The sequence below is a fragment of the Oreochromis aureus genome, linkage group 5 (assembly GCF_013358895.1).
Source record: "Oreochromis aureus strain Israel breed Guangdong linkage group 5, ZZ_aureus, whole genome shotgun sequence".
Classification (NCBI taxonomy): Eukaryota; Metazoa; Chordata; class Actinopteri; order Cichliformes; family Cichlidae; genus Oreochromis; species Oreochromis aureus.
In genome coordinates, this window is record NC_052946.1 from 41595550 (window position 1) to 41621597 (window position 26048).

General features: G+C 46.9%; 1 protein-coding gene across 1 annotated transcript in view; it reads left to right on the forward strand.

The window, feature by feature from the left end:
* Nucleotides 1–26048, forward strand: part of LOC116312921 (metabotropic glutamate receptor 7) — a 67235-nt gene that overhangs the window by 14725 nt on the left and 26462 nt on the right. The window contains exons 4-5 of the mRNA XM_039612693.1: nucleotides 11930–12130; nucleotides 14545–14684. Of these exons, the coding sequence (XP_039468627.1) occupies nucleotides 11930–12130; nucleotides 14545–14684 (341 nt within the window). The remainder of the gene's footprint in view (nucleotides 1–11929; nucleotides 12131–14544; nucleotides 14685–26048) is intronic.

The window sequence follows — 26048 nt, forward strand, 5'->3', positions numbered from 1 at the left end:
GCGTGTCTCGCTACGAGGCTGTGCCGTGATTGGACTCCTTAATCTGATGAACTCTGTCGCCGCTCATCGACTCGTAGCTTTTCCCTGGGGAAGCTTCACTGCGTCTGCAATGCTAACCAGCACCTCAGGAGCCGCTCTGGACCACGATCGATAACGCCTCGCCGACAGTGACCCGGTATGATGGTGCGAACAGGCCCTGAACGCTAATGAACCCGTTCTATTAGGCGTATTGATCGCAGCCTCGGGAGAACACATTATCTTGTCTGACTTACTTTTCTTTCCCTCTCCGCCTCGTTGCCTTCCTGTTACCTTTCATTTCCTGCTCCGCTCGGCTGATATTTAAAGAAAAACACAAGCACTCACACAAACGAATGTTCACTTAATCTGCTGCTCGCCGCCACGCTGACTCACACACACGCTCAGATCAGCTCCAGAACCGACCCTCCGCTCAGGGGCGGATCTAGAGAAATTTTCTCAGAGTGGCAAAGAAATCAAATGGGGTGGCAAAATCAAAGCCTTTTTTTTCAAACACATATGCAGGTGGTTACATATGGTTAAAATGATTCAAATGCAGTAAGTATGCACGTTTTTCATATAAATATAGTCTATAACTTAATTATTGTCTGTAGCCCACATAATTAAACACTTTAGCTACATAAAACATGTGAGTTTTGATCTTATGTACTGTACAGCCTGTATAATAAATAAATATGTAGCCCAATAAGTATAAAATCCAGAAAGCTACACAGCATGGGGCGGTTCATTTACAAACACGTCTAACTTAAGTTTCACTGTTTTTTGTTAGAAAACAATCACATTGTTACAGCTTAAATTATACAAAATGTCAGAAATCTGCACTGTTATGAACAAAAATTTAAACCTAATTTTTCATGATTTGTTGGATTAACCCTCTGAGGTCTGAAATACAAGCGGCCATTTTTGACTCCTTTTGAGTTTACGTTTGTATTTCACCCTCAAATTGTTTCATCTTATTTTTTCCCCCTTGCCTTGTTTGGTATCTTTTCAGCTCAACTGAATTTAGTTGTTTTTTCCACTGACATACTGCATTAGTGTTACTGATCTGAAATCACACAAAGAACTTTTTACTCTAAAAAAAACCCCACAGACATGTTGAGTAAATTTTTACAACTTGAAATGCAAATATAAATTGTGCATTTTGTAAACATATACAACTATTTATCTATAAATGCAGCCAATACACCTGCATTTCTTTCATTTTGTACAACCATTTAAAAATATTACTAAAACTAAAGTCAGAGAACAATCAGGTTTCAAAATAAGATGCCCCACAAATGATGTGTGCCAGTAAAAAAAAGTTTGTCCACCAAAAGACAGAGGAGAGCAGGGGTCCGTTCTTCGTACCTCGCTAAGTAAGTTAGCCGGATTTGATTGTTGACGATTTCGCGTGATCTTGGATCGTTCGGTTCTCCGAAGCTCATCTGGGACTTGCTGTCATAGCAACAGATCCGTAAGCGTAAACCTGCTCGGGAGCAGGTTTACTTTATGTAAACAGGATTAGATCGCGGCTACTCAGGTATGTCCGCTGCAGTTATACGAAAGGAACAGCGACATTTCTCCACTGTTTTTCCATAAATAAATATTATCAATGTAACTAAAGATAATGCAGGATTTGATTCTTTTATTGATTTCATACAGATACATACAGGTCATTTCCGAAAAAAGGGAAATGTACTAGTAATCATGTCATGTAGTAGATTATGTCAGATGTAATTCATATTTTAGGGTAGTAATAGTAAATTACTACGTGCAATCAAGATGAGAGACCACGGCTATAAAAGCGAAGGTGGATTTGGGAAGTCTGTCGCAGCCATGTCCTGTCCGTTTGTACACGAGCAAGGAAGGTGCAAGATTGATAAGGAGAGTTTACAGAATTCAGCGGATATTGTGGGATAGACGGGATATATATATATATATATATCTCAACTTACTGTGCATGCTTCAGTCACCCCTTGCATGGGAACAGGTAGAAGTGATGGAGTGTTATGTAAAACTACACAAAAAAACCCACAATGTCAATAAATGTCACAGTACAAAAAGCATTTTAATTAAGGCAACAACCAAATATTTTACATTGTACAAATAGCACCAGTTATGAAGGTGCTGCTACTGCACCCGGCTGCTGGTCTAAGGAAGAGCTGCCCCAGGGATGCCCTCAACAATGGGTCTGGTGGCATTCAACCCTAGGGCCAGCTCCTCTGCCGGGTGTGACGAGGGGTGCAGGACCACCACCTGTCTTTATTTGCTCTGCCCTTTTCTTGGTTGCTGTTATAAACAAACAAACAGATTATTTCAGGGTCTCTTTTCAAGAGACTAAAAGCAATATAAGTGATAAATATTACCATTCTGTAGAATATTCTTATATTTCACTTTTACTTGTCCCCATGTTCTAGTGGGTCCTGTTGTGGCTCTAATGTGAAAGAGGATATAATGTAATATAATATAATAAATTACTTACGAGTTTAATTTGTCAGCAACTTTCTGCCAGCCCTCTCTCCTTGCTTTTGCAGCCTTTGCAGTGTTCCCTTGCGTTTTAATTAAACTCTGAAACTCCTGATATCCCTCGATCAAGAGTTCTTGCTCTGCTGCCGAAAAATACTGAGCGCGCTCCTTCAACGTCTTCGCCGACCAATCACAGGGTTGCCGATCAATGTTTCTACTATCGATGCGTAGCCCCTTTTAAGCCACCCAGTGATCTCACATTACTTCATCCAGCTATACTAATCGTCAACAACAGGTGTGTTCGGAGAACCGGATTAGCGAGCTCAAAGTTAGCGCGATGATTTGATCTTGGATGTAGTAAGCGAGGTACGAAGAACGGACCCCTGCACAGGGATAAACCTGCAGGCCTGACAACAGGAGGTGTATCACTCCGCTGGTTTTCTATGTAGTGACAGTGTTTACAAATGTGCCTTAGTGACATTCATTAGTGCCCTCACTGACACACAAAACAAAACAACGACTACACAAACGAACTACACAAGACAACACAACACACTAACTATACACTCCACACTAAACGTCACAAATCTCCCACATCTAAAAACTCTCTCGCTCTCACTCGCTCGCTCTGTCTCGCTGCCGTTACCGTCACTCCCAAAACTCTCCCCTCTTCCTAAACAACCAAATCCCACATGTTGACTTTTTTTTAAATTGGTCGACATGGTGCATTTTTCCACCGATAGGAAAGAGGTGGCTTTCTTTCCTTTCTTTACTGTTTTCGCGCTTTCCTTAGAAAACGCTTAAAACACACACACCCACACACACACATACACACACACAAAAACGTGACGACAGTATTTAGAAAAAAAGCATGACTTATATATATTATCATAACCCTGGATTTACTGGCCTGTAATTAAAATGTAAAAACTTTGAAGTCAGAACTTTCGATGTGGGCTGAAACAGAGACTCAGCGTGGCTGCAGCTTGTTGCTGTGTCAGCTTACATCAGTCATGTGATTTGGAGGTGCAGCGTGTCCGTGGACCACAGAGGGTTAATAACACTCACCTTCCTTCCATTTCCAGAGTGTAACATCCAACCACCAGTGTAAAATCCGTAATTCCCATGGTGTTGTTCAAAATGTGCTCTGGCACAATCATGAGCATCGCTTGCTGAAAACAAGAAAAAAGCCGGTCCTGCTATGGGCTGAACCATTTGTTAATGGTGGAGGGGGAAACACTATGCAATATATTCAGTTTTAGCATTTATATTCACTGTTGACTGTAACTACGCTCAAACTGTTAATGCTATCTTATTTTAATAAACAACACTGTCATATGCAAAACTGGGAAGGCACTTGGGGTGGCAAGTGCCATGCCACCCTTCTAGATCCGCCCCTGCCTCCGCTTACAGACAGGGACCGCCCCCCAGCCGAGACCGTCCGCTCCCGTCACATGACTCAGACAGGAACACTACACCAACACGGGGTGTCACTTCCTGTATGTGGCCACATCAGAGGAGAGGACGAGCTGCTGGTGTGTGTGTGTGTGTGTGTGTGTGTGTGTGTGGCGTGTCCAGCGGGGTGGCCTGGGGGGGCACAGGCCACCCCCCCCAACCAGACTGGCCACCCCAGGTGCCACCCCGAAGCCAAAACAATAAAATCCAATGAAATATCAAATGTACGATTATGTTTTCACACTGAAGCTCAGATATCCGAGTGTAAGTGAATGCAGCATCGGCTTCTGCGCTATGAGCATCATGTTAGCAAAGGTAGGAGAGCCAAGCACGACAGACAGCACCACAGAAAACAGTTTTTCGGCGAAAGATTAACAGTTTAACATAGCTGGACTGGCCATCGAGCATGGCGGAGCTTCCACGGCGGCTAGCAGGTGGATGAGGGAAGGGTAGGCAGGAGGAGGAGAGACCAGAGGCGGCCGCCAGTCCGAGTGTCAGGTGAACTGAACTTCAGGTAAGAAGTTATGACCTGCAGTCTATCTGGGTCAGATATAAACCAAGTTTAGGTGGAGTTTATTTTCGTTGTGCTGACTTTTTACAGTCAGTTACAATAACTCGTACTGCGTACTAGCTAGCATGATGGAGTTTCTATACAGCTGGGTGGGTGCTGTGATGTTACTGATGGTGAACTTTATTTTATTCATAAGGTTAGTTAGTAGAGTTGCCAACGGCTCCTTAAAAATGGAATGGTCCCTCATTCAGAGAAAATATTACAGGTTTCGTATTGAGCTGAGAAGAGACGCAGTTTGTCCCGTACTTCAGCTAGAATGAAAAAGACACAAAGCTGGAGTTACTGTCTTTATGCTGTCAGCTGCCTCTTCTTCTCCCCCTCCCTCTCCCGTTGCTACTTCAATCATGAAACTGATCAATGATCAGCTGATCAGCTTTTCTCTCTTGTTTGTTTATCGCCCACTTTGCGCCAGAAAGAGGAAACCAGCGGATGTCGCGTTAAACAACAGCAGCACGTTTAAGCTTGATCAGCTGTTGTTAGAATTTATTTTATATTAATTGCTAGTATCAGCTGATGTTTGCTGGAGCCACAGCTGTAAAGCTGCTGGTCATGATGTCGGTTTGGATATGTGGTGAGAGGGAAACATGCAGATGAAACCAGGAGATGTCCTTACTGGATCATCAGAGCTGAACAGGTGATGGAGAAACAGGTTTACCTTTTAGGTGACATGAATGAGTTGAAGGGAAGTTATGAACTGTTTCTGAGAGACAAATAACACCAGGATCCTTTGTTTATGTAGCTGACAGCTGGTAACTGTGCAGGGGCGGGTCTAGCAAAGTGATGCCAGGGGGCCAGGTAGGGCATTAACAGGGAAAGGGGGGCACAAGGAAATACTTTTCTTACTTATTCTCATTTAAAATATCTAGCTTTTATTAAATAATTATCTGAATCTTGCGAATAAAGTTTTTATCTGACGTAAAATTGATAGAAATCATACATATACCAACAAGACAGAGTACATCACTGTCACAACAGCGTTTGTTTTCATTCAAAGGCTTTATGGCTTTAATACCTGGTGGGCCGATCTCTGGTCAAAATGCCCAATTTTTTGTACCAGTCCAGCCCTGCAGGTTAATACTGGCAGTGTCACCATGCCAGCTGACTGTATGTCAGTTTGGCCGGCGGTCATAGGTTCTATCCAATAATATGATGCGAGACTGGAGTAAAATACATCCACTTTATTAAAGAAGGAGCATGACAACACCACAAACACTCACCTCAACTAAACAAAATGGCTTCCTTTTATACTCTACCTTTTCAGGTGAGCATTCGGGAATAGCCCAAGTGTGGGGGTTAAACTAATCAAAATGAAAACATAACCCTCCACACACACAAACATACAATAACATTTAAGCACATCACAAACATATACATATTTCCAACACTTACTATAAACAAACCAATTATATAAGCTACTCCCATTACTATATAAATTAAAACCCACTTTAACCATACTCCCTAACCTGGCACACTGGTTTGCTCCAAGAGCTCTTAAACAGGTGATTGAGCCACTTCCAATCTTTTGCTCCACATCCTGCACGAAGCGACCAGGACAGGTGAGTACCTTTATAAGTTCTCATTTCACACACCTTTAGGTTATTGACAAATGATTAACTGCAAGCAGCTCTAACTTTGGCTCTTCTTTGACACAGGTAGGATGGCCAGTCCCACTGTCTCTTCACCGTTACAAGCTGTCAACTTAATTGTATGTCAAAACCTAATAAAAGAATTCATAAGAACTAATGAGTTTTTCTTTATTATACTAATTTAAATTCCCAATCCATCGATTAAATACTAACAATGCAAACAAGGTAATGGAACCTCTGGTCTCCATTACACTGTATTTCATCATCAGCCAGTGTTGTTCTTCAATATTACCAAAGTTTACCATAAGGCAGCATAGAAAGTATTTACTTGCTTTCAGGTTTTATTCAAATGTTAGTCTTTTCATTTGTTTCCCCACTTTTTTCCTGTTTCAAAATCAAACACCAGTTTGTGAGATTATCTTCTTTTTTTAATTAATAGGCAGATAAAGTTTTGCATTGGCTAATTTGGCAATTGTATGTAAAAATGTTTGTATTTTAATATTCAAAAATGTTTTTGCCCAAAACATATGTGCCCTATATGTCAGTAAAAATACTATGCAAATATTGCTGTCCTTGAATGCTGAGTAAACACTGACAAAGCACTGATTGTATCTCTTGTACTTCATCAACGCAGTATCTAAAAACTTTGCACCGTAGTGGTTAAAACCTCATTCTAATAAGAGTCAAAAGCAAATTCAGTTATTAGGTTTACAGGGTTATTGAATGATGGTTAACGGTTGGTAGATTTTCTTTTTTAACATTATCTGCCAATTACATCTGCCAAGCTTCTCCAAATCTGTGCCCCTACCTGGCCCCCCCAACAAAAATTTTCTAGACACGCCACTGGTGTGTGTGTGTGTGAGTCTGTGTGTGTGTCTGCCCTCAGTGTTTGTATTTAAACTGAATGCATGCGTTTGATTGGTTGCGCTGACTCCTCGTCTTGTTGTCAGCAGCCTGTTTCAATCAGATTCATGTTCTCCTCCAGAGCAGCTTTGCATGATTCACAGCTGGAAATAATCCTTCTTTATGTGACACTGACCCCCGATGCAGCTCCTCACTTCTTCCTCGGTCTGAAACGAGCCGTTTTAGCTCCACCCCCTTTACTGATTGGCTGCTCCTCCAAACACCAGGTATTGAGAGCATGTGGGCGGGGCTTCTGTCAGGCAGCAGCTCAGACCGTTTAGAATTAACCGAGAGTTTTGAAGCGTCGATGTGAGCGTGTTCGGTCGATGCCGTGGTGAATTGACCCTATGTACATATTTGGACGAGAGGGCGGGGCAATAAGTTATCAGCTGATGCTTGGATATCCATCCATCAGCATCCACAGACTGTGCGAGAGCATCACACAGGAGCTGATTAGCGCTCATGCCGGTTGTCCTGCTGCCACACGCAGCAGCAGGTTTCCTCATTTTACAGTCAGACGTTAGTCACGCTGATGGCGCTTATGGCCTCGATGTTGGTGGAGAGGAAATGAGTCATGCTCGTCCATGAGAGGATACTTTGTGCCGTTTAATTTGTTCATCGTCAAATTTACAGATCGGGATTCCAGGAATCCAGGACAAACATGGCTGTGCTCCAGGTTATAGTCTGCACCCATCAGATCCATGGAGACCTGAATCTGTTGTAAATGAAGTTTTCCATCATTTCCTCATCAGCTTTAATTATTTGATCTCAGAGCACCAATAATTTTGGTCTGAGTCGAACTTCTGATCATTTTGACTTTTTACCTTCATGTTGTAATATTAAACATTACACTTAAACTTTTATTTATCTCATTGTTTCTTTACTCTCATTTAAAATTTGTTTATCTTTTTTTCATTTTTTATTGTCCATAATTTTTTCAGTATTACAAAATGAAGTTTTAATAATTCGCATTGCTAATTAATCATATTGACTCTTTTCTCTTTTTAACTTGCATACAGTCGTTTTATGTTCCACATTAAATAAATCAAAACTTTATTACAGCACATTTATCAGCGCCTGAAACAGGAAAAATAAAATATTAAAAAAGACAGAGAGAAAAACATTAAAGTCTGAAGTTAATGTGTAAAAAAAACTGAGTCCTCTATTTTTTCCTCTTTCATAAAAATGAACTTTTTACCAAAAACTGAATCATTTTTTTTTTCTTATGACTTTCCAGCATTGCAGAAATATAAGAATTATTGAGGCTTTTTTTTTCAAAAGGAAATTTAATCTTGGAAAGGTTTTTCCTCATTTATTTATTTATTTAAAAACAGGATATTTTCACCCATAATTTTAAACTGTGTGTTGCTTTATTATGTTATAAATATTGCAGTGAGATACAGAAGCAAAGGGCAGCTGAGCCGAGCTGCAGAAGCGCTCGGTAACTGTGAAATCTCTCCTTTAAAACAGTTCGTTTGATGACACATTTGGCTGTTTTCTTCTTTCACTGATGTCTACTTAAAACCAAGATGATGCACAGCAGGACGCTTCCTCCAGGGAACCAGTTTTTTTTTTTCAGTGCCTCCAAACATGGTGTTACTACCACAACTAGGGCAATTATTTGTGTTATTAACCCACTTACTCAAACTGCAGAGGAGGCGAATTACAGAGCGTGAAAATGAATGTGACATCTGCTTCAAATTATTTCATCCTGAGGTCACAGAGCTCCTTTGGATGAGGAGGATTCTTCTCTTTTAGAAATGACTACAGTCCGACTTTAGATCAGAACTCGGCTGTGCTGCTTTTAGTTCAGGCAGTGAGAAACGACACAGACTATGAACTTTCCCACTTTCATTACAGACAGTGAACTAACCACAGACAGTGGACTCTCCCGCTCTTAAACCCTTTAAGACCTACCATAGAACCAAGTCCACCAGAGCTTATCTTTACATTTTACATGCTGTGGAGCCATTTTTGGGAGCATTTTAAGTTGCTATACATCAATACAACCATTATAGCCCAAATTTTAATAATATGTATGCATTAAGTGCATAGTAATTACATAAATTGCAAAAAAGTGCAATAAACTACAAAAAAATTGAAAATCGTTTTTGTTTTTTTTTTAACATATATTTCTAGTTAGAGAAATTTAAGAGGCTTATCCCTCAAAACTGTAAATACAAAAAAGTTGCACAAAATAGTTTCCAACCACAGGAAATTTATTTTAAGTGTCTTCATAGTTCTATTTTTGAAATACACCAATTTTTATATACTGCAGGAAAACCGAAAATAAATATTATAATGCAAATTTGCAAAAAAAAACAGCATATGCATCAAAATAAACTATTTCCAGCAGTGCAATTTGAGTCCAAAGCATCCCAGAAACGACACACAAAGTCATAAAGTAAAACATAACTTTTAAAAACACAAGTATAGGCTCATCTACCCTGATGGTAAAAAACTACATTTCCGCAAAATGACGTCACTTCCGGTTTCGGGCAGGTCACGGCGGACATGCGATAGTTCGCGCTGATGGACGTAGGAAGTGTTACGAACAGCTGATCGGATCGGCAAAGCGTGTTTCTGGAATATTGTGTTTTTGTTGCTGCAAGCGCTTTTTATGCAGTTTTTGCAAAGCTGTGGAAGGAAACTGTGAGCTAGGACAAACTGATGGCATAAGTTGTAAGTACAACTCCTCCGGTTTCATATGCAAAAAAATTTATTGCGCTAGCTTACGTAGTTGCAGTGCTACCGGGATTTAAAAATAGTTACGCAAAACAGAGCGTGCCCGCTCCGACCGGCTTTAAAGGGTTAATACAGACATGAACTAAACACGGACACTGGACTTTCCCACGGCTGTTACAGACAGTGAAGTAACTTTCCCACTGGACTTTCCCACTTTTACTAGACACAGTGAACACACCACTGACTGGACTTTCCGACTCCTGTTACCAACATTAAACTAACCGCAAACTGAATTTTCCCACTTTTACTACAGACATTGAACTAAGCACAGACACTGGACTTTCCCCTGTTACAGATGTTTGGTTTTGTCAGGCATCTGTTCAGGGTGCAGGTGCATCATGGGTACTGTAGGCTCCTCTCTGGCTCTGATTTTCTTCTTTGAATGGTTTTTGGGGTGAAATGTGGAGCCTGTTGTGTGTTTTGGATGGCTGATGGCTGAATGGCGCTCTCTCTTTAACGGCCTCCGTGTTGTGATGTATTCAGGGACTCCTGCGGCACTAACAGGTGGTTAAAGGCTAACGGCCCGCGGTGAGGACAGCTGCAGGATAACATTGTGCCGGCGGTGCCTCTGAAGGCTGCCGTGCAGATAAGATTGTGCCAGCAGCTCCGGGGTGTGAGGTGGTACAGAGAGGCGAGAGGGACTCCTGTTTATGAGATAACATTGAGCTCGGGTCCCTTTGCCTCTGGCAAAAAAATATGGAGGGTTGGAGAGGCGGGGCCTCAGGAGGGTGTAAGAGCAGAGATAGGACGACGCTGTCAGTCTCTGCCTGTGACCACATTAGCTGGAAGCCGTGCTATTCGCTGCCGTACATCTGCTTTCCGGCCGTCCTGGGCCTCACCACCTCTTCCTTAACAGGACAAAGACAGAAATACAAGCACCACTGCCCTCGAGTTCCTCGCTAGTCAGCTGACAGAGCCGAGCGCTCCAAGTCACTCTGGACTGAGACCAAAGATTTGAGCTCCTCAAACAGACGAGCTCAGGACGGAGAGGCCTCAAAGACAAAGACAAGCGTCCTTTAACCCCGGAGCCAAATGAAGAAGAGGCAGACGTGTCAGTGCCAACCAACCAGCGCCCTCAGAGTCAGGAGAGTCATCAGTGTATACGCTGTACTCACACTTTACAGTATGATGTAGGATTTAATGATAAAGACAGACACGCTGTGTGTGAGGCAGACCTGCTGAGTGGGCGTGGCCTGTGTGAATAACAGATAACTATTGAAATGACATCAGGTTACCAGCAGGATGGCATCTGTGTTCAGAGTTTATAATTCATCAGTTTATCAAAGATCTCCAACAGCACTGAAACCATGACAGAGCCTCCTCCGTGCCTCACAGACGGCTGCAGACGCTCACTGTCGGACCTGCTCGTGCATACTGACCATGACGTGGATGCATCGCTCCATCGGATCCCTTCCTTTCCTCCAGCTGTCCTTCACTGACTGTTTCTGATGATGATCAGCTGAAGGTCCAGATCAATCACCTCAGAGGATTCAGACCTGTGTGCCGAGGAGAGCGTACGTGTTTTAGGAGGGAGGAGTTAAAGATGCAGCGTTGGTTAATGGCTGAGTGACATCACTGTGTACGCTGAGGCTCCGCCTTCTCCGCTGCCCCCGTAGAGCCAGCGGGTACAGCTGGAGTTTCACTTACAGCACTTAAGAGCGGCTTTGTTTGCTGTGTTGGAGGAAGTGGAGCTCATTGAAGGAGGCGGAGCTTGTATTTGAGGGAGTTTTTCCTTCGCTGGCTGATTAAATTCTGAGCTGCTGTTACTTTAAAGCTTCCTGCCTTTCATCACAGCAGAGGGAGAGACTGCAGTCACAGTGCTGCCTGTTGGAGACGTTATGAAAGAGCGTGATCGATAAAGATTATTAATACTGACTCAGCCGTGCTCACAGCGCAGCGCCTCACCCACCATCCTCACACAGTCCTGCAGTTAACCCACAGTGGATGTATGTTTGCCTTTCAGTGCCATCACACACACACGTCCGAGTTTGTCTTTGCTAAACTCACCTCTGCTCACTCTGTGAAAGAGCTGCAGGTGAAGGTCACAGTGTGTGTTTGTGTGTGTGTGTGTTTGTGTGTGTGTTCAACTGCTCATCAATATGTTCTGTAACCGGTCACCTTCAGCAAAAAACCCAGTGAGCATCAGTAGCTTCCTGTGTGACCTCTGTGTGACCTCTGTCTCCTTCAGGTCAGGAGCGCATCGGCATTGACTCCAAGTACGAGCAGGAGGGGAAGGTGCAGTTTGTGATCGACGCCGTGTACGCCATGGCCCACGCTCTCCACAACATGCAGCGTGACATGTGTCCCGAGAACTCCGGCATCTGCCCCGAGATGGAGATCGCCGGGGGCAAGAAACTGCTCAAGTACATCCGCAGCGTCAGCTTCAACGGTGAGTGGACCGATGGCCGCGTCCTTCTGCGGCCCATAAAGCTGCTCGCACCCTGAGCTCGAGGCCAGAAACGCTGCTGGTAATAAACGGCTCGTAAACTTCTGTTTTTATCCTTATCGTAAAATCACGTCTCACAGCGACTTGAACCTGAACACGCATTAATGCTGACCGTGCACGTGGGCGGGCGCGAGCAGTCAGAGGTCATAAACACACAGGCTCAACCCGGACTGCTCATCCAAAAAACAGGACACACATGTGTACTCAGTATTAGCTTCCAAAGGTCAGAGTTCAAAGAGCGTACAGACACGTTTGGATCTGTTGCTGCAGATGGAAAAGACATTCTGGATGATTCTCGTCACTGTCCATGCAGGCATGAACGTAAATGGTAAATGGCCTGTATTTGTATAGTGCTTTTCTAGTCCCTAAGGACCCCAGAGCGCTTTACACAACCAGTCATCCACCCATTCACGCACACATTCACACGCTGGTGATGGCAGCTACATTGTAGCCACAGCCACCCTGGGGCGCACTGACAGAGGCGAGGCTGCCGGACACTGGCGCCACCGGGCCCTCTGACCACCACCAGTAGGCAACGGGTGAAGTGTCTTGCCCAAGGACACAACGACCGAGACTGTCCAAGCCGGGGCTCGAACCGGCAACCTTCCGATTACAAGGCGAACTCCCAACTCTTGAGCCACGATCGCCAACGTTTACCCAGAATGCACTTTGTTCAGTTTCCTGGAGTGAATGATCAGAAACAGATCCAACGTCAGGTGCGACCTAAATGTACATGTGCTGCACTGATGATGTCATCAGGGCTGCTGTTAAATCAGAGGGTCATCACATCAGCGTGTGAGAGCAGAGATGTCACTTTATGATGCGTCCGTAATGCCACGCACATGCTCAGTTACAGCAGACAAGTGGACGAACTTCCTGCGTGTTCATGTTGTTTTTCATGTTTTTCTGATCCTTCAGTAACTTATAAACATGTTTTTACAGAGTTTTTATTAGGATCAAAAACTGAAACATAAAAACATCATCTGCAGTTTTCCTCAGACTGAGCTGACGGTGCAGATCAGAGAACTGATAACAAGCTGCTGATCGAACGTTTTCACTTACAGGATCAGCTGTGTGTGTGTGTGTGTGTGTGTGTCTGTGTGTGTGTGCGCTGTCCATGGTCCTGAATTTCAGGCTTTGAATCTCTAAAAACAAATGAAAGAGTTTGACGTGTATTTCTGAGCTGATCACACATGTTCGCCACCCTGCAGGTTCTTTCTCAGGATGCATTCATGCCACCAAACACACACAGAGTGAACATGCACTCGTGCTCTTATGGTCTACATCAGTAATGCTGCAGCTTATATTAGGCATCATTAATGGAAATGAATGGCTGAATATCCAGCAGTTGAAAAAACAGTTAGTGATGGTGTGAGTGGACTCTTTACGCCTCAGCATGAACACTGCGGTCGCCTCAGCCACTCCAAACAGAGTAAGCACCAACCTGCAGTTCCTCTGACATCCAGCAGGGGCAGCAGTGAGTCAGTCCCCATGGACTCCCATGTTAAAATAACCATAACAGCCTGATAGACAACTTGCTTGGTCTCTGCAGATAATTTAAAGTCTGCATTATTAGGGGCGTGGCCTCTGTGACTGACAGGTGGATGAGGACACAGGCGGCTGTAGCTGCTAGCTAGCTGCTAGCTGTCTGCTGGGCTTCACCTAGCCTAGGTGGAGCCTTTTAGAGCATGTTTAATGACATCATCTTCACAGAAGACACAGACGTGTGTTCAGACACAAACACGCAACATTTGCCTTCAAAGTAAAAGTCGTGCCTAATAGCTGCAACCAACACATGTCAGCTTTTATTTTGAAGGTGAATGTTCTGCGTTACCTCACTCTTCCAGCTTCCTCCAGTTAGTGAGTGTTTCCATGGCAACTACAGGCAGCCACAGCAATCTGGTAGCCACCGAAGCGATCACAAGGTCACAAAGGTTTTGATGCAGCACCTGCTGACAGTCTGCAGCCGCTCTGGGAGCACGTGTTTCCCACAGGGACCCGAGTTTTGGAGCTTTGCGGTTTATTGGCTGCCGCGAGTTACTCAGGTTTTCTTTTTTTCGTTGGACTCACGCGTTTTTCCTCCATCTGTTCCATCTGCGTTTGTTTAACTGTGACTGTGACTGTGTGGCTCCCCACGCCGTTTCGGCGATGGACGCCCTGATTATCAACACACGACACCTTCTGTGTGGGCCAGCCCAGAATCACACACTGGTACTACTGGTAATACTGGGTATACTGGTAATTTACTGTCCTGTAATCGTCTCCCAGCATCTCCGAGGTCATGGCGGCTCATTACTGACCAAACTAATTTAAGCTCTGTGGGCTGATTGGTTGTTTGTCTCTGTTTTCCTCCGCAGGAAGTGCCGGTACGTCGGTGACGTTCAACCGTAACGGCGATGCTCCCGGGCGCTACGACCTGTTCCAGTATCAGTGGAACAACGTGACCGGGCTGGGCTACCGCATGATTGGACAGTGGACAGAGACACTGCAGCTCCATGTGAGTGTAAATGATGCTGCTGAACTAAACAGACCAGCTGCTGGAAGTTGGTGTAAAGGACATGTGTTGACCTTTGACCTTTGAAAAACCTTTAAATGACAGGTGACCCCTCAGAGTTCGGCCAGGAGGTTTTTCATGGCTGATTCAGAATCAGAGAGAGCAACGTCGTTTACAGGCAGGTGTACATACAGAGCACTGCCCTCATTAACTACAGCTGATGTGCTGTAACCCCCCCCTCTTTTTTTTGCTGAGGACGGGATTTGTTGAATTTGCATCTAACGGCGTGGACCATTCCCGCCTCCCAGCTGGTTTCTGTCTGACTCAGCTGGGACTGGCGGCAGGATTAGCGGGCGCGTTTACACCAGATCTGGCCCTGAACACGGGCTAATTGGAGGCTCGGTCAGCGCTGATAGGCAGAGGAGATTATCTGATGCTGTGAGAGGTTTACAAATTTATTAGGCTGAGTCAGCCAGCCGCAGCTCGATGAAGCAGAGGGTACTGTGAAACAAAGAGAGAGAGCAGCGGCGTGGACTCTCTGCTCCACCCACGCAGCTCCGATGTTTGAGACTTCCTGCTTCAGGGTTGGTGTCTGTGTGCTGCCTCAGCCTTTGAACGTGTCTGGTGTTTTTGGTGATGATGGGTCTCCGTGGTTTTACCTGGAGTGTCTGCTCCTGCGAAAGTCTGGATCAGGAAGGAGAAACGTTAAGAAGAACAGAGCAAACACTAAATACTGCTGAGGTGGAGATTAAATAAGCGCTCGGTCAGGTGTAGTTACTGAGACCTGGATGGATGGAGGTTTGGGTGCCGAGATCTGAGATCTGAATCATGAGCCATGTCAGAGTTAGGCTGAGTAGCCACGATCGCCTCAGTCCGGTCTGTAGCCTCTCTCTCTTTATTCCACGTTATGGTGAGCCAAAGCTCCGGGCGCCGGAGACGCTCTGATATGTGACTCGCTCGTTGCACTTCTCGTGATCTGGGCAAGTAAACAGCCAGGGAGTCGCTCTTCTTCTTCTGCATTCAGGGCCACGACTCCGCTTCTTCACAACACTAAATTATTCAGCTCCACAGCCTGCGGTGTGCCAGATGTGGCAGAGCAGTAGCTGTTCTTCCTCCATGCTGCCCCGTCCTCGCGAGTCCTCGTTTTGTAACGCCGTGAAGGCGAGATATTACTGTTACGCTCGTCTCATTAAATTACTCAGAGTCAGCATTTTGGCCATGGATTTTTTTAGATTTGGTCCATCATCCATTTTCCACTTGTCCAGGTCAGCCTCAGCCTATGCCAGCTGCCATAGGGTGAGAGGCGGGGCACACCTGGACAGGTTGCCGGTCTGATGCCGGTCAGATTTGTACCAAGGTTGGCTAAAAGCTGCAAGAGTCGCCTTCAGGAGGAGGAGACTTCCAGCATAGACCCCGACTGTGATGTGAATATACAAAGGACAAAGAGGCCACGCCCCTAACAATGCACACGTTTCTGCTCATGTTGGTCATGTTTCTGTTCTGGATCTTTGAAGGTGAAAAGTTAAAAATGGAACAGGGCCAAAGATGAGTGAATAACCAAAAAGCTGACCCGTGACGGGAGGAGCTGGTCGGGTGGACGTTTGAGTGAAGGAAACCTCCGCAGTTAGCAGGACGGCAGCAGAAGCTCCGACACACATTTAAATATCAACTTGATGATCAGGAGCTCAGAGTCTGCCGCCCATCAGTGAGGAGGCGGGGGAGGAGGAGGAGGCCTGCAAGGGATTTGTCTCCCACAGATCAGGGTCACATCATTCTCCTAATGAGGCTCCGCAGACACCAGGACCTGTGCGCTCTGCTCGGAGACGTGAAAGACCGAGCTCAGAGTCACCGCCGATGAGCAAAGATGCCGCCGCCGCCGGCTCCAAGTCACCTTCTTCATGTGGAGACGTTTCCTCGGAGACGCCTTTCCTCCTCTTAGAAATCTGTTTGACTTTTCTGATCCGCAGACGCTGAAGGGTGAAGACGGAGCATGACGTGGTGGTGACGTGCTCCAGCAGTGACAGGCAGATGGAGCGTGCAGACACGAGGACACGTGCACTTATTCAAACTCTCAGATTTGTTTGCAGCTTTTAAAGCTGAGCTTAAAAACCAGAAAATCAAAAATGGATCAAAGAAACAAATAAAATGACAGCAGGTGTTTCTTCCAGACTAAAACTTCAGATGGTCTCTGGAAGGACCCACAGTGTTTCTGTCATCTGTGTGCAGTTACCATGGTAACCTTCAGGGCGCTCAGCAACATTAAAAGCCCCTCCCTGTGCTGTGGAGGGCCCCTGGTTGACCCCTGACCCCGCTGCAGTACCTGCATTGTCTGGAGGATCCAAGGTCACGCTGCCGGTGTCTCCACCCACTGCTACATGACATCACAGCGCTGAGCTGCAGCTGATCAGAGAGGCGGTTCCAACCTGGCTGTACTGTGAGGAGTGTCTGCAGCTCCTCCTGGACCTCGCTCCTCCTGGACCTCGCTCCTCCTGGACCTCGATCCTCCTGGACCTCGCTCCTCCTGGACCTCTCTCATCCTGGACCTCGCTCTTCTCACACTGAAGTGGTCACTGAGGAGGGTCTCGGTGAAACGCAGCACCACTTCCTGTTTAAACCCTCAGATGTGGCTGCAGGTGACCAAACTCCTTTAGTGTCTCACACACACAGCTGTGAGGAAGACCTCCTTCCCCTCCTCCTCCTCCTCCTCCTCCCCTTCGGTAGACATGTGTTGGTACCCTGAATGCACAAAGTATCGCTCAGCATGCAGAATCAATTTGGCCCTCTGAGGAGCCCGGGCTAATACACGAGCCGTTTACTGGCGGCTAGAAGAAATTACAAGTGATAAATTGAATTAATCTCAATTGAGGCTGGGAATGGGATGAAACGGGGTCTGTGGCCTGGAGAGGATTAACAGCAGATGTCAGGAGGGAGGAGGGGAGGCGGGAGGAGACGAACAAGGGGAGAAATATTGTCTGTGTCCTGTGGTGTCCTTCCTTTTAATGATTTTAAAAAGCTAATCTTTCCCTCTGTGGGGACTCTGAAACAGTGTCAGGAGGCTTCTACACCCGCATTAAACTGTCCACTCCAGCTGCAGCTGACAGAGCGCAGGTGAGCACACCTGTTAGCAGGAGGGAGGGGCCACCTGCATCCTGATGACGGCCTTTAAAAAGTCTCAAATATGAGGTCTACATCCAGCTTTTGTTGTCCTGCACAACCATGTCAACCAGCAGTCCAACCAGACACTCCCACACCTCCCTGCTCCAGCCAATCACACGTTGCCAGTCCAGTGGACTGACGTCTCCGCAGAGTCACCGGAGGCTTCCAGGTCAGAAGCTGAGTTTGCTGGGCCCCGCCCACGTCTGGTTTTGATGCTCGGCTCTGCCTTCATCAGAGCAGGTCGTCACGCCGTCACCTGTGAACGCCCCAGCCTCGAGCTGAGAGGCTCAGAGGTGCTGCTCTCACTGAGAGGGCCCATACTCCCGAAGTGCCCGCCGCAGGAAGTCGGGCACAATCCACGACCTGAAGCCAAGAAAGTGAGACTGGTGATTGACATATGAGCCAGCAGTAAACGCAATGGTATCGCCTTGGCAACCGGAGCCTGGAGTGTCCACGAACAAGCGAGCCTCAGCTGCAGAGCGTCAGCGTGGACGCTGCGATGTGGAAACGCAGTGTGAGACGATGAAGAACAGCCACCTGTAACCTGCATCTGTGCAGATCTGTGCAGTCAGGTGAAGCTCACTCTTACCGCCACCTTTACGAGGGCGGGGCTCACACACTCTGACTGGAAATAAAGGGGCCGTTTGATTGGTTTCAGCTTTCACGGTGTGTTTGACTCTGATCATGGACCTCGTCTCTCTCCTAAACTGGACACTGTGGTTAAACTGGTGTTGATCGAGGCTGGTCAACAGGTTTGGCGTCCCTGTGAGTCTGAGAGTCAGGTCGGGGTGAGCGATGGAGTGATGCGCTCAGCGCTGAGGACGTTTACAGACTCAGAGTTTTCCTCTCCGGCTCCTTTGGACAGAAACCGTCTTGTGAATATTTTGCAGTAATAAAAGCGGCACACATGTGACACGATGGCTGTTTCTAAACCATTTCAAAGATAAAGGACACAGAGTCTCTTCAGTTTGTGTCTCAAATGCAGCTAAAAGGAAGATAATTATTCAAATTCCCTGTTTTGTTTTTTTCCATCTGCAGCTTTTCTTTGAAGCAGGGTCAGACGTGTTTGTTCAGCACCTGCATCAAAGAACAAAGGACCTCAATCTCTCACCTGTGGAGGGAAAACGCCGCCCGCTCTCAGCTGATGTACACAGAGCTTTTATTCTGTGCTTTAGAATAATCCCGAGTCGCAGCGGGTCATCGCACACGGCAACGTTTTACACCGCAGTGATGTTGGAGCGCAGAGCGCTGCTGTGAAGTGCACCTCGCACGGTGCCCGTGGGATTCTGATAAAGGCTTAAGTGAGCTGAAGGTGCTTTCCTCGCGGCCTTAAATCAGGTTTAATCCTCGTGCTGTTCACACACGCCTGTTATCGCTTCTTTAAAGAAAACTTTTAAACTCGCTCTGCAGCTGCAGACAGTGCTGCAGATACGGCGGCGAGCAGCTTCATCGTCAACGTTGCTCCGAGCTGCTGCTGACTGATGGGAGTCGGCTCGTGTCGGAGAGACTCGGATTTTATTTTCGGTATTTCTTTGTTAATTAGTACCAGATGGAATCAGAGACCATGTTTCACTGGAAAATCCTGAATTCCTGTTTGTCAGCTGCCACTCCACCTTCATCATCATCATCCTCGTCGATCACCTGGCAGCAGCTCCCTGATAGGCTGCTTTACACAGACACATGCGACTGCTGACTCGTCAGAGTATTTCAGGTGTTGTCAGAGTGACGGACAGCGGCGCGCTGAAGCTGGACGTTTGCGTGATTACCGATGAACCTCGCTCGGCTTGTTTGCGACGGCTGTGACTTCTCTGAGCAGTTTTACATGATACGCTGAATCATAATCAGCTCTCTGGATCATTTTTCAGTTTTCCGGGTGAATAATTAACGGAGGCGGGACTGATTTCAGTCAGCAAACTGAGCGCGCTCGCAGCGCTCGCACACGTGGCGTGTGGCTGCCGTGTGTTTGTCACGTGCAGGATGAATGGCGCCGGCATCCCTGTGATCTCATCTCTGATGAGTTTCCTGTTCTTAGGGCCTTTCAGTCGGTTTCTGTCACTCGAGCACGCCGCTCATCCGCTAACTGCAAACGTTCAGCTGCACTCGGCCTCACCGGGACCCGGGGAACTTATTTCCTTCTTCATTCAATTAATCAGTTTAATCATGATCCGCAGTGACTGAGTTAATGACTGTGGCTCACAATAATGGAAGGAAAGCAGACGGCGTTTGTGAGAGACTGCCTGCTGCCGAGGTTGACTCAGCCGAGAGATGCTGCAGTTTTGACGACTTTTATAATCAATGGAGGCCGTTAGTCACGAGGGACAGGATGACTGTACTACAGTGGGTGACGTGGAGAGTCACACGCGCTGCGTGATGGCTGTCCTCCATCAGCTGAAGGGAGGAGCAAAGAGAGGAGGGGGAGGGGCATGAAATCTTCCTGAAGGGATTATAGTTACAGACAGGAAACCACAGGAAGCAAATACACCTCCAGGAATCTGTGAAGGCAAGTGACGAAGAAACACCCAATGCATCATGGGAATCCCCCAGCAGCCTACATCTATTGCAGCATAACTAAGGGAGGATTCAGGGTCACCTGGTCCAGCCCTAACTATATGCTTTAGCAAAAAGGAAAGTTTGAAGCCTAATCTTGAAAGTAGAGATAGTGTCTGTCTCCTGAATCCAAACTGGAAGCTGGTTCCACAGAAGAGGGGCCTGAAAACTGAAGGCTCTGCCTCCCATTCTACTTTTAAATACTGTAGGAACAACAAGTAGGCCTGCAGAGCGAGAGCGAAGTTGGTCCTGTTAAACCTTTTGGTCCTCTGGAGACATCAAACAGTGAAGTTCGATGGACTTTGGTTCTGTGTGAGTTTCTCTCAGTGTCACTTTAGTCCAGCGTTTGTAAAGTTTTCTATCTGTGAAGCTGTTTCCATGGTTATGGGAGTTAGTGTGCTCTGCGGCGTGGAGAAGCCTCGCTGCGTCCCTCTGCTCTGCTCTGATACCACAGATGGATTCTGCTCGCTTTATCCTGTATATCCATTTAAAGAGACTGCAGCAGAACATGAAGGAGACGCGAAGCCGGAGTTCTTTGAGCTTCCTCGCGCTCCGGAGTCGGTTTGATGCTGAATATTGAGGCGGAGGAAATTAGCCTCGGGAGGCGTTTCATGACTGCTCGTTACTAATATTAGGGAGGACGCGAACCCCTCGTCTCCCGCGGTGCTTGTATGCCTCACCAGGAACGAAGATAAAAAGAAGGCAGGAAGAGGGATACGTGTGAGAACAGGGAGGCGGGGCAGACAAGCCCTCTGCGTGCGGGCAGATGGAGGAAAGCGAGACGTGTTTGTGAAGCGGTCGCTGCTGGGCGACCGACCGACAGCGTCCAACACGTAGTCAGGAGGTGAGGGGGCGGGGGGCAATAAAGACTCGAGGCCAAAAAATAGGTATCCATGACAACGGTGCGGCGAGCCCATCACTGCGTCCCTGGTGCAGTGAGGTTGGAAGCCGGAGCCCCCTACAGGCCCACGGTGACACTGCAGCTGTGAGGAGCGTGGAGGAGGAGGCAGCTAATGAGCTCCTGGATGAACTGCTCCCAGAAAACACCCCCCCACTCCCTTCGAACACTGCAGCCCCCCCAGAGAGTGTTGATGTGTTATTGGCTCTTCCAGGCGAACAGACGCTGCTGCGAGGAACAGCGAGCAGAAAGAGACGCTTGGCCTGCACCGCTCACCTGACCTGCACTGACCTGCGGCCTACAACGGCATCGCAGCGCCGGCTTATCGGCGAGGAGTGTGACAGCAGGCGCGGGAGCAAAGGTCTGCCCGACAGTGATAAGAATAACAGCGAGGGAGGCACAGGGAGTGTTCACAGAGCTCTCGCCTCCTCTGCTTCTTTTTCCATTTTACACCTAGTGAACATTTACTCGCTCGCCTTTTGTCTCCTTGCAAATCTGACCTTTAGTTTCATTTAAAGCAGAAACCCGCAGGCCGACCTCCGACAGAAACCAGACGCCGCAAAGCTTCATGAAGCCGTCTGTCAGCAGCACATTATCGGTCAGGATCAGCCTCGTCAGCATTTAACCATGTGCCGAGCATCTAGCCCTCCCCGAACCCCACAGAACACAAGTTCTCCTGCAGAGCTCAGCTTCACGTAAAGTTTCAGTAAAGCGGCGTGATGGAAAGGCGTGGACACGGGTGCATTTGTAGGTGTTTCCTCTAAAAAGTGCAAAGGTTGAGGAGGAGAGTATTTAAATGAATGTGCAGCAGAATGCCAAAAAACCCACGTCAGGACTCACTTGTGTCTGACGAGGTCGTCTGAATTTCACTAAGTCCTTCTTTCACAGAGGCTTTCATAACAGCCTTACTCCTTCAGTCTGTTTCTAGTTGTACTGTCATGAACTTTGACCTTTAACCTGCTGACTGAGGCCTGTAGAGTCTCAGATGGAGCTCTTGGGTCTTCACACCGTCTGACCTGCTGGGACGTCCCCTCCTGAGAAGAGAGGATGAGGCGAGCTTTCTGCTCAGAGACGGTGAGCGTTCAGGTCGGCACGGACGCGGGCGGTGATTGCATCAGTTTGCAGAAACGCCCGCTGATGATGCTGATGGCCCAGAGTCAGATTCTGGCTCTGAACAAGCCGCCTCTCTTTCCTGAAACGTGTTAAAGCTTCACTTCGTCTCTTTGTCAGATGGCGCGTATCTGTGCCTGTGGTGAATATGTAGAATAATCACACCCCCACAGGTCTGTTTATTTGTGACCCAAATTGGTCTCATGTGCTCAGAGAGTCATAAATAATTGATTTTATCCTGCTTGGATTGATGCTGGACCCCAGAGCAGATGGATTTTCGTGCACATTCGGTCTCACCCTTATTTTTCCAGGTGTGTGAACGGACACGTTACTGGTTCGGGTCGGCGGTATCTAAAGATGGCGTCGAGGACGCGGTGTAGGATAATTGGGACCTGGGTGACTAGGATTGTTGGTCAAGTCTGAGTTTGTGGGGCGCTCCTAAGTGCCGTGATGCAGAGAGCTGCAGGAAGCTTAATGAACAGCGTTGTTTCTGCTGTAACCTTTACAGCAAACACAGTTGTGCTCATTTTATTTCCTGTGTTGGACGAAGCTGTCGGAGTGCCGGCTGAGTTCAGGACCTGGAGACTTAATCAGCTGCTGAGGCTGCGGGGGGGGGGGGGTCTCCACCAGCTGTGACACCTCTTCAAAGCTCGGGGTGAATTATTGAACACGCCTCGGCGGCGGGCAGCCCTCCTGACCACTGCGAAGGCCAGAAGACAGATGGTGTTTTCATTTGAATGATTGACCCGCCGCCACTCGTGCCGTTTCGCATCCCATTTGAATTCCTGTCCGGATTTGTGTTTGCATTAGCGACGCTGTGAGTCACTCTCTCATGGCGTGCGGAGCAGCTCGTTTCTTATGTGACGAGTCAGTTTTGAACGCCTTCCATGCATTAAACGTGGCGGCGGATTCACCTGCCTGTGAGCTGATGGCGAGGAGGAGCAGCGGGGATTTGTGTCAGCCGGTCATGTAATTCTGATGATGCTTGGCGTGCAGTGAAAAGGTTGGATGGGATGTGGGAGTGATGGATGGATGTGTGGAAGCAAATGCTGATGAATGTAATCAGAATTTCATAATAGGGAAAATGAATTAGGAGACAGGAGCTGTGTGGGAGGAAGAGATGCATTTCCTTTCCTTCAGAGCTGGACCGCTGCCTGTTTTCGGGGGGGGGGTTAGAGGCTGGCTCTGAACTGCCAGCGTGGACAGAGACGAGCCTGCTACACAGGCTGTTAGCCCCACGCGGCCTTCCATCCCCAGCTATTCCAGGTTATCCACTCGGCTGTTTGGCGGCGGGCGGGGAGCCTGGACCACGGTGGGTGGCGATAACATCCGCTATCGATTCTGGACTTTCTTTCCCGGTGCTGCCGCCGGCTGCTGGAACCAAAGGCTCATTGAGATCGGCCTCTGCAGATAATCTGTCTGAGGACGTCCTTAGCGCTCTGTAATTGATCAGCTCTGGGTCACAGCAGCTTTTGAAATCCCTCCAAGTCCTTTTACATCAGACGGCGAGCAGCTATCTGCCAAATTCATCAGCACACAATAACAAACACACAGCATCCGTCAGTGCTCAGCTCCTTCCAGGGTCTGGGCAGCGTTTCAGGGAGGGCCTGGAACTCATTTCCACAGGCTCATCTCTTCACACAACGGTGTACGGAACAATACTCCGAATCCTGCACGGACACATCGGATCGGACGCTTTCGAAAGGAAGTTTTTTAAATCTGAAAGAGTGAAAACTCATTAATAAGACAGCATTACATTTTTCCATCACTGGTTTATTTGAGGATGTCTCTCCAAAGCCACTGTGAAAACTACACAGCATTAACAAAATAAAACTCAACGTAAGACACAGCACTAAAAAATAACACGGTACAACAAAACGCGATGAATGAATAAATTCCTCGTTGGCTGCTAAAAAGGGAATTAGTCACCATTCCTCAGGGGTTTCCTTGTAAGTGTGCAGTTAATTCCACTTAATGTGACTTTCAGTAAAGACCATTACGGGCTCATTCTTGCTGCACACTTACAGGTGTTTTTCTCCCTTTTTCTCCCAAAAAGGAAAATGCGCGACTTGTAAGCGAGCTTGACTTTCAAATAAAAGCACCATGAATGTTTGTAGCTCATCGTTCCCCTCGTGGACTGATTGATTAGGTTTCGAGATCTTTCCGGAGTTGGCTTTCTAACACTAGCTCTCCCATTAAAGTGACCAACGATCTGAGTGGACACGATGGATTTGTTCAGGCAAGAAAGTGGAAATGCGGGCTGGTTTGGCACATTCCCATCATGCTACATGTGAACCAGCACGGATTACCAACACTGACTTGGTACAGGAACAGTCAGCACGGGGCGGGTCGCCAACAACACGCATGACTTCTAGACCCGTCTCTTTGGAGCAGCTACAGACCAATCTCCAAACTACCATTAATTGCTAAGCTTCTAGAAAAGATTGTAGCTAAGCAACTTATAGCGGCTCTGGACAAACATGGCATTTGCGATAAGTTTCAGTCCGGCTTTTGCAGGGCTCACTCCACAGAAACAGCCCTTCTTAGGGTCTCAAGTGACATTTTGATGAATAATGATGCAGGAAAATGCTCGGTCCTGCTTATGTTGGACCTCACATTTTGACACTGTTGACCACCACATCCTCCTTGAACGGCTTAAACACTCGGTTGGTTTTTTGCCTTAGAGTGGTTCTCCTCATATCTACATCACCGATCCTTTTCTGTGGTGGTCTCCGATTTTAGGCCATCCTCTACCTCCCTTACTTGTGGTGTCCCTCAGGGTTCGGTTTTGGGGCCTTTATTGTTCTTAATATATCTTCTCCCCCTCCAGCATATAATGAGGACATTTCTTATCACTGTTATGCTGATGATATTCAGTTGTACATCTCTTCTAAGCCCCATGATTTATCTAAGCTTCAGCTTCTGAATGACTGCTTAGATTCCATCAAACGTTGGATGGCTGTAAATTTCCTCCAACTCAGCGAGGGGAAAAATGGAAGTCCTCATATGTGCTCCGGACAGATTTGTATCCCAGATAGTGAAAGCCCTTGGTCCTCTCTCAGTGTATGTTAAATCCTCTATCAGGAATTTAGGTGTCACTTTTGACTCGACTCTCACATTGGATGGGCATGTGAAATCTCTGGTTCGGTCTTGTTTTTATCATTTAAGAAATGTGGCTAGGCTAAGCCCGATTTTATCTCGCTCTGAACTGGAGATTGCTATACATGCATTTATTTCCTCACGCTTGGACTATTGTAACTCACTGTTTATGTGTCTAAGCAAAGGTTCTCTGGATCATCTGCAGGTTGTGCAAAACGCTGCAGCTAGGCTTTTGACAAAATCCTCCAAGTACTCACATGCGACACCATTGCTATTTCAGCTACACTGGCTTCCTGTGGAATTTAGAGTACATTTTAAGATCCTGGTCTTGACATTTAGAGCCTTGCATGGACTGGCACCAGTCTACATCTCTGATCTGCTACAGCCCTATGTCCCTAGCAGGTCCCTGAGGTCATCTGATCAGGGCTTACTTGCTATAAAACTGACTAAGATAAGAACTAAGGGTGACCGAGCTTTTGCCACTGTGACCCCTAGGTTAGGGAACTCTCTCCCTCATACATTAAGAACTGTGGACTCGGTAGTTGTTTTTAAAAAAC